The sequence below is a fragment of the Manis pentadactyla genome, chromosome 9, assembly GCF_030020395.1.
Source record: "Manis pentadactyla isolate mManPen7 chromosome 9, mManPen7.hap1, whole genome shotgun sequence".
In the NCBI taxonomy this organism is placed as follows: domain Eukaryota; kingdom Metazoa; phylum Chordata; class Mammalia; order Pholidota; family Manidae; genus Manis; species Manis pentadactyla.
This window is the reverse complement of record NC_080027.1, coordinates 90,005,244-90,013,552: the sequence shown is the minus strand read 5'-3', so window position 1 is coordinate 90,013,552 and position 8,309 is coordinate 90,005,244. Positions and strand designations below refer to the sequence as shown.

The 8,309-nt window shown below is 50.7% G+C and overlaps 1 protein-coding gene across 5 annotated transcripts in view; it reads left to right on the top strand.

The window, feature by feature from the left end:
* Positions 1–2,809: 2,809 nt before the first annotated feature.
* The window catches only part of IKZF4 (IKAROS family zinc finger 4), a 30,165-nt gene continuing 24,665 nt past the window's right edge, over positions 2,810–8,309 (top strand). For 2 of the 5 annotated variants that reach the window (XM_036918305.2, XM_036918302.2), the window contains exon 1: positions 6,846–8,203. Coding sequence is in view for 2 of the 5 variants with exons in the window: in XM_036918301.2 (XP_036774196.2) it covers positions 3,048–3,235; positions 4,677–4,787; positions 5,010–5,184; positions 5,427–6,029 (1,077 nt within the window). In the remaining 3 variants the exon portion in view is untranslated. Of the gene's footprint in view, positions 3,236–4,676; positions 4,788–5,009; positions 5,185–5,426; positions 6,030–6,845; positions 8,204–8,309 lie in introns of those variants that run through there. The other 3 variants (XM_036918301.2, XM_036918300.2, XM_036918303.2) reach the window with 3 other exon arrangements.

The window sequence follows — 8,309 nt, the reverse complement described above, 5'->3', positions numbered from 1 at the left end:
CCCCAAGGCCCTAAGACACACACACATTTCTCCCTTCCTTTCCTAGCCCCCAAAAGCAACCAATGCATCCTTACAAGTGGAAGAACTAGGATGGCTTTCTTAAGTCTCTTAGAAATGAAGTTCTTGCTCTGTGCAGCTTTCTCTGGAAACAGGAGTAAAAATGTTTCATTGCCTTGGGGCTGGGAAGCCATTTCCCCAGGCTGCTTCTCTCTCCGCCTCCATGAGGAACAAGACTGGCCTTAGCTTCTGGGCCTGTCTGCTGCCTTCCTTTGTTCTCACCAGCTCTGCGGCCTTCCTTTGAGCTCTGTTCGGCTTGGAGATACTTAGTTTTTATTTACAGCTTTTCTTTTTTCTTCTTCTCATCACTTTCTTTTTTTTTGCCTGGGTTGCGGGGGCAGTTTTTGTTTTGGGGGGTTTTTGTTTGTTTATAAGAAAGCATTTGCCTTTTCCCCCCTTTCTTCCTCCTCTCCTAACATAACTGTGGTAACAGAATGCGACTGCTGATTTACCGATGTATTTAATGTAAATAAAAAAGGAAAAAAAATGTATTGGAGTGTTGCTTCTTATTTTTTGCTTGTCTGTCTGATACTAGAAATTTGGAAGAAGGGGGCACACAGTAGTTTTGTTGAATTAGAAACACCTCCTTATTCCCTTTAATCTTTTCTTGAATAGTGAGATAACCCAATGTGGAAAATACCTCCTTTATTGCTCTTTAGTCACTCCTAGTCCCAGGCCACTAGGAAGCTCATTAATCTGACTTTGCCTATTTTTTTACATCCTCTTAACATAATGCATATATATGGAGGGAGGAAGGTGTATAATGGGCCTCTGACCAGACAACTGAGACTTGGAGGTATTTATGAGTCCTTTGAAGTATGCAAAAATTTATGTGCATTTCTCTAGGGCCCATTGCCTTATTGCCTTATTAGTAATTGAAACTGAGGCAATATGAAAGGCAGTATGACACTGAGATTCTGAAGGACCCAGCTTAGGTTCTTCCACTTAGATCTCAATTCTCTTCCTTCTGCAGGGGCAGCCTTAGTCCCCATGGCCCTGAGACACACACACACTTCTCCCTTTCCTAGCACTCACTAGCCCCCAGAAGCACCCAGTGCATCCTTACAAGTGGAAGAACTAGGAGGGCCCATTGCCTTATTAGTATTTCAGAGGGGTCTATGACCTAACAAAGGTTAAAGAAATCACTGAATTAGCATTTCTGATTGATCTTGTGGCTTCTACCCAATGGGAAAATTTTTTGTAGATCTGCATGAAACCTTTCAGTCTGTGAGGTGGATGGAGGAGAATGACTGGAGAAAAGATTAGGTATGGTTGCAGGAGTTTTAAACTCCAAAGAATTCAGAGGACCAGAGTCAGACAGAGTTGGCATTCCAGTCCTGTCTCTGCCAACTGACCACCAGTGGCCTTGATCAAGTTACTTAGTTTCACAGAGAAGACAAGTAGTGATTTTACAGCATCTTACTATGCAGATGGATAGTGACTATGAAGAGGTATGTGGGGGGGACTTGGTGAAGGGGGGAGCCTAGTAAACATAATGTTCTTCATGTAATTGTGGATTAATGATACCAAAATAAAAAATAAAATTGAAGGGGCAAGCTCCCAGATTCTATTTCAGCCAATTGGGGGATCCTACCTCAGCCAATCGGGACCCGGATCCTATTTCACCCAATCGGAGCTTGGTCTCTCTCCAGTCAGCAAGGAGCTCACCCACCACCCTTAGACCCTCCTTAGACCCTGCCAATTGACCAGAGCCACGACCTATCACCCCACCAACTACCCCTAGATCCAGCCAATCAGCCAGAGCCACGACCATCACCCCGCCAACTGCCCTGGAACCCCGTAAAAGCTTTGTGGTATTGAAACTCGCCCTCTTTCTCTGGCATCTTGCCACTGCTTTGATGTAGATGAGAGATTGAGCTCGAGCTAGCTCGAATAAAGGCTCTATGCTTTTGCATCCGTGCTGGCTCCTTGGTAGTCTCCTTGGGATTCGCGACTTCGGGCACAACAAAAATAAAATAAAATCTCCACACACAAAAAAAAGTTACTTAGTTGCTCTCTGCCTCAGTTTCTTGTGTAAAATGAAAAGTTGAGGTTTGCAGGTCAATTACAGAAAGCATGTGTCTGACACACAAGAAGGTGACACTGTTGTTAGGAAGAAGTCTTAACCGGTAACTTGAGACAGTCCCTGACTTCTCTGTACCCTTGGGCTGAGCCTCTTTTTAAGACTAGGTAACTTGGGCATCAGCTCTCTCCAATGGTTTAATTGTACACAGTTGAGTTGGAAATGTTTCCAAACCCACAGGGCTAAAAGCACCTTTCACTGTCAATTACCCTTTCCTTAAAGCTCTCACCAATCCGGCAAGGCTCCTTGATTTCTGGTAAAAGCTCTACTTCGCTTTAGGAGAGCAGAAAGAGAGGAAACGATCTTCCCCAAATTATTGAGGACCACTTAGGTAAGAGTAAGGTTGTAGCTCAACTTTTGATCTCTAGAGGGCAGTGTGGAAACGTCTGCCCTAGGTTCACAGCCTGCCAGTGAGCGTTACCTGCGGTCCTGTAACGAGGGTAATAGAGGTATTAGTGCCCATTACTCTGAGGTTATACTCCTGCTTTTGGGTGTTAAAATGTCATAACTTGTTACAACGGTTTTTTAAAAACTGACTTAGCTAAGCAAAACTTAAAAGATGGCTATTCAGTGTTGGTTCCATAATTTGGGGAGAAATTGGACTAGTCCCAGGAATCTCGAAGTCTTTGAACTACTATTTAGGTCTCATTTCTGCTCTCATTTTTGGATAAAAGAGAACTGAGTGCATGACGTTGTTTTCCCTAAAAGACAGAGCTGTTGTAGTTGCAACACAGACCTTTGTCAAAACTGGCTAGCGGAGGAGCTCTCCGTCAGGAGAAAGCCTCCCGTGGACGCGCCTGGTCTCTCAGCCGCAGGCGCGGGGCCGGGATCTCACAGTCAGCCCAATCTTTGTGTCCCCGAATCCAGACGGCAGTGAGGACCCCATTACTCGCCCCGCAGGGACGATATGAAACAGTCTGCCCTAGCTCGAGCCGACCCGCCCTCCAGGAAGCGGGCACAGCCATTCAGGAGGACGAGCCGAAGCCGAAGGGTCCTTTTCTCCCGCGCGACGTCACGCCGCCGGCCCCGCCCCCCGCCGCAGCCACCGGGCGCCGGGCGCGGGGTGGGAACACCGCGGTCCGGACGCCTACCCGGGTAAGGCTGCTGGGGCCGGGAGAGGGGCGAGGAGGAAGCGCTGGTAACCCTGGCGACGGCAGAAGCATCGGCACCCAAGGGTGTCCCGAATCCCAATAACTAACAAACTGCCAGCGCCCGCCTCCATTCACTCTGCCTGCGCGCTCCTGGGGGCCGGGGTGCTGCTCTATGATACTGTTGTGCCGGCCGGTGGGCAGTGGCGTGGTACCGCTTTCCTGTTCCCTGGTGCCGGACGTATAGTCCTACCTAGAGTGCCTTGGGGAGGGGCCACCACCATCACTAAGACATCTGTTTCTCAGCAGAAAGCTGCCTCTCCCCAGCCTGGGACACTGGGCTGACGGAGTTCACCTTCATCAGCCTTACCTGCACCGCCCCAGTCTGGTTCAAGTGGACTGCTGGGATTGAGGGCAGGTGGGAGGAAGGGAGGGGTCCTAGGCCCGGATGAAATGCAGACTTGGCTCCTTCCGTCTCCCTGCAGTTTCTCTGCCCGCCCGCCTTTCTGCATCTCATCAGCAAGTGGGACTCTCCTCCCTACTCTGACCCTCCAGGCGTTCAGTAATTGCACAGTGCTGTGAGGAAGAAACCGCTACGGGTCAGAGCAGAAAAATTACTTTTCTTTTCTAGCTCAGCCCCTGACACTCTGGCCATTAATTCAATTGCTGGGCTCAGTGGAATGCAGAGACAAGGTAGGGGTGGGCATCCGGGGTTGGGGTCCAGTACCCAGCTGGATTCAATTGGGAGGGAAGGGGTAGAAGGAGAGGAGGGGACTGAAAGGCCTTCAAAGACAATGCTATTTTATCATTATTACATTTTTACCTGTTTATTCATCACAGCAGTTATGCTAAGTGGATCTCATTTCAGAGAGGATTGGTATATTGACCAGGGAATTGAGCTGGTTAATGGCAGAGCCTGTTTCACAAACCCACAGCAGTTTGACTCCATAATCTGAGCTCCTTCACCCAACTAGGCTGCCACAACCCTTTTCATCTTTTTGTCCCTGTTTAAATCAGTCCTTCCCCCTCACTTGTCCTCTGCTGACTTCAGAAGTAATAAGTTACATTGGTAAACTTTACATTTTTTGTCAAGACCCAGCTGAAGACATTTGGCTTCTGCCCTTTTAGGCCAAAGGCCCTAGCATTGTTTTCTGTAGTGGACAAAACAGAGTGGAAGATGGGAAATAGATGATTCTAGAAGACTACCCCCCTACTCCTATTTCCCTTCCATTCTGTCAGCACAATCTGATTCTGAAGTGCTCCAGGATTTCTCTAAGGACCCATTTGGACCCCCACTCCCATCCTTTGGCATCACTGCCTCAGGAAGAGTCTCTCATTTGCCTAGAGAGTCCTTGCTGACTTTCTCTGTCTTCCCACCGATTTCCTGAAGCTGCCCTAGTAGTACCCATTCCCAGGACTCCCAATGTTCTTTTGTTTTTGTTTTTTAGGTTATCAGTTTCAGGCCTCCCTATCTTGATCTTAGAATCTTCCTCCTACAGGCCTGCCACAATGCTGCTGCTGCACAGAGCTGTAGTCCCAGGGCTCCGACAGGCCTGCAGGTAGGCCATCCTTGGGACTGTCTCCTAGCCCGTATCTCCCACCCCCAGTATCTTTTTGATGTTTTCTCTTAACTGCCAAATGAAATAGTGGCCCTGGAGGAAAGAGAAAGCTGGATCCCACCCATCCCTGGAGAAACTAAGTCCCAACTGAAGGAACCAATGGCCTTCACTGGCCCTTTCATATGATCAGAAGTGTGCTAAGCAGGCCTCTCTTTCTTCCAGACTCAAATCAACTCCCTCAATGTTCTGCATTCAGGCCTGCTCTACAAATGATTCGTTTCAGCCCCGGTGCCCCAGCCTCGCTGTCTCTGGTAACTCCAGCACTAGAGCATGGAGAGTCATGGGGACCCTGTTAGGCCTCGGTGCAGTGTTGGCCTATCATGACCACCGGAGCAGGGTAAGTGGGGAAGAAGGGACTTTACTATAGAACAAAGGGGCCCTAGTGAGCTCTCCAACCCGAGCTATTACCATAAAGCCTATGGTGACACTGTCTTCCTGCACAGTAGAGATGGTAACTGCCACTTCCATTTCCTAGTGGCCATTCCCAACTTTGTGAATTGGGTCAGTGTGAGGTAGTGATTTCTTCTTAACATTCTTACTATTCTGTTCCCTTGTGCCTCACCCCTGCCCCACCTGTAGGCTGCTCAGGAGTCACCACGCATATATTCAAGGGAAGAAGTGAGATCCCACAGCAGCCCTGAGACTAGGATCTGGGTGACTTTGGGCCGTGAGGTCTTTGATGTCACAGAATTTGTGCACCTACACCCAGGGGGACCATCAAAACTGATGCTAGCAGCCGGGGGTCCTCTAGAGCCCTTCTGGGCTCTCTATGCTGTTCACGATCAGTCCCATGTGCGTGAAATACTGGCTCAATACAAGATTGGGGAGCTGAGCCCTGAAGACAAGCCACCCTCCACTTTAAAGACCTCTGACCCTTATGCTGATGATCCTATACGTCACCCAGCTCTGAAGGTCAACAGCCAGCACCCCTTTAATGCAGAGCCTCCCTCTGAGCTACTGACAGAATCCTACATCACACCCAACCCTATTTTCTTCACTCGGAACCATCTGCCTGTACCTAACCTGGACCCAGACACCTATCGCCTGCTTGTAGTAGGGCCACCTGGGGGTCAGTCACTGTCTCTGTCTCTGGATGATTTGCACCAGTTCCCCAAGCATGAGATTACAGTTACTTTGCAGTGTGCTGGCAACCGGCGCTCTGAGATGACTCAGTTCAAAGAGGTAAGAGGTCTGGAGTGGAGTATAGGGGCCATTAGCACTGCACGCTGGGCTGGAGCACGGCTCTGTGATGTGTTAGCCCAGGCTGGTCACCAGCTCTGTGAAACTGAGGCCCACGTCTGCTTTGAGGGACTGGACTCAGACCCCATAGGGACTGCCTATGGAGCATCCATCCCTCTCGGTCGGGCCATGGACCCTGAAGCTGAGGTCCTGCTGGCATATGAGATGAATGGGCAGCCTCTGCCTCGTGACCATGGCTTCCCTGTGCGGGTGGTGGTTCCTGGTGTGGTGGGTGCCCGCCATGTCAAATGGCTGGGCAAAGTGAGTGTGGAACCAGAAGAAAGTTACAGCCACTGGCAGCGGCGAGATTACAAAGGCTTTTCTCCATCTGTAGACTGGGACAGTGTAGATTTTGACTCAGCTCCATCTATTCAGGAACTTCCTGTCCAGTCAGCCATCACTGAGCCCAAGGATGGGGAGACAGTAGAGTCAGGAGAGGTGACTATCAAGGGCTATGCATGGAGTGGTGGTGGAAGGGCTGTGATCAGGGTAGATGTGTCTCTGGATGGAGGCCTAACTTGGCAGGTGGCTGAGCTGGTTGGAGAGCCACAGCACCCCCGAAAGGCCTGGGCCTGGCGGTTATGGCAGTTGCAAGCCCCTGTGCCAGCTGGGGAAAAGGAATTGAACATTGTTTGCAAGGCTGTAGATGACAGCTACAATGTGCAGCCAGACACTGTGGCCCCAATTTGGAACTTGCGAGGCGTGCTCAGCAATGCCTGGCACCGTGTCCACGTCCATGTCACCCCATGAGAAGGTGAAAGGGAACCATCTGTTTCCCAGAACTACCTTCTCAACCCTTTTCCACAACCATCCTTTGGTCTCATTACCACAGAAAAACCTTTCCCTCTATCTCTCCACTTCTTGGACCACAACTTGTACTGTGCCTTCCTAAGCCACACACACACTGCACATTTCCACCCAGTTATCAGCCCTCCTTTAGCATTATGCTATCCCTCCTGCCCACTGACCTATGCCAGGGGAGAGCTGTTGGAGCAAGGGGCTAGAAGTGGGGAAAGTCATTCTAGAAACAAGTGCTCTTTCCTCTTCCTATCCCACCTCCATTGCAAATTCGTATTACCACTGAGGCCTTATTTTGCTTTTCTTCTTGGATTCTTCAGAGAATGTGTGTGGATATGTGTAAGAAAGGTATATATGAAGCTTCTGCCTCTTGGTTGTGAGGGGCGCAAACCCCTTCCTTTATAGTTTTCACTTTTCTAACTACATCAATAAAGTATCTGTTTAATACTAAAAACACAAAAAAGGAAAAGATAACGACTTTCGACACTTCTTCAACCTGGGGCATGAACATGTAGCAGGAGGGAGGTGCATTGATTGGTACTGGGATGTGGAGTGAATTCAAAACGTGGTGTAGGGGAGGAGAAAGGAAGCAGGTGCAGAGAATTCAAAAGTGGGGCTTGCTTCTCTGAGGTCTGTCATCTGCAGGGCTGCTTAGGTGATACCCCTAAGAGAAGATGTTTTTAATTGGTATTCTTAAGCTCTTCCCCCCACAATTCCTGCACTCTTGGCAGGAAAGGCAAAGACTGCCAAGAGCTTAAAGTCAATATTGTCTTAGGAGGGGCAGGACAAAACTTCGCACTAGGGTCAGAGGTGCCGGGATACGTGGGCGTCCAATGTGCGCCTAGTTTGCAAATAAGATGCAGATGAAGGGGCGGCCATTGAGCCGCCCTCTGCCCTCGACCGCGCCTTTAGGACTGGAATCTTTCGGCGCTCGGCTACTCTCCCCTAGCTCTTCTCCCTTTCCCCAGCAGTATTCCCGGCTTGGGGGTGCTCGGTGTTCAGCCACGCAGCCTGTCGCTTGGTAGTGGGACCGGAAATTGTTCGGGGGCGGGGGGACGGCTGTGATGGGGGGGGTTTATGGGGAGCATCGGTCCCTCCTCAGGTGAATCCGCTGATGGAGATGGAGAAGGAGCCGCCGCCATCGCTGAGCGCCCGGGTCCTGGCTTCGGCCCGGCTGCCGCCGCCTCAGTGACCCCACTCCCCCCGCACTGGGCCGCCCGGGCCAGAGTGGGGGACCCTCGCCCCCTGCTCTCCTCTCCCACAATTACCGTCCCCTCTCCCTGACCCCCACAGCCTGCGCGCGCACGGAGCCGCCTCAGGTGAGTGAGGGGCGGGGCTTGGGCGAAGCGCGGGGCGGGGCCTTGCTCGCCGGGGGCGGAGCCTTGGGTTGGGGCGTGAAGCGGGGAGACGTGGGCCCGGGGACTG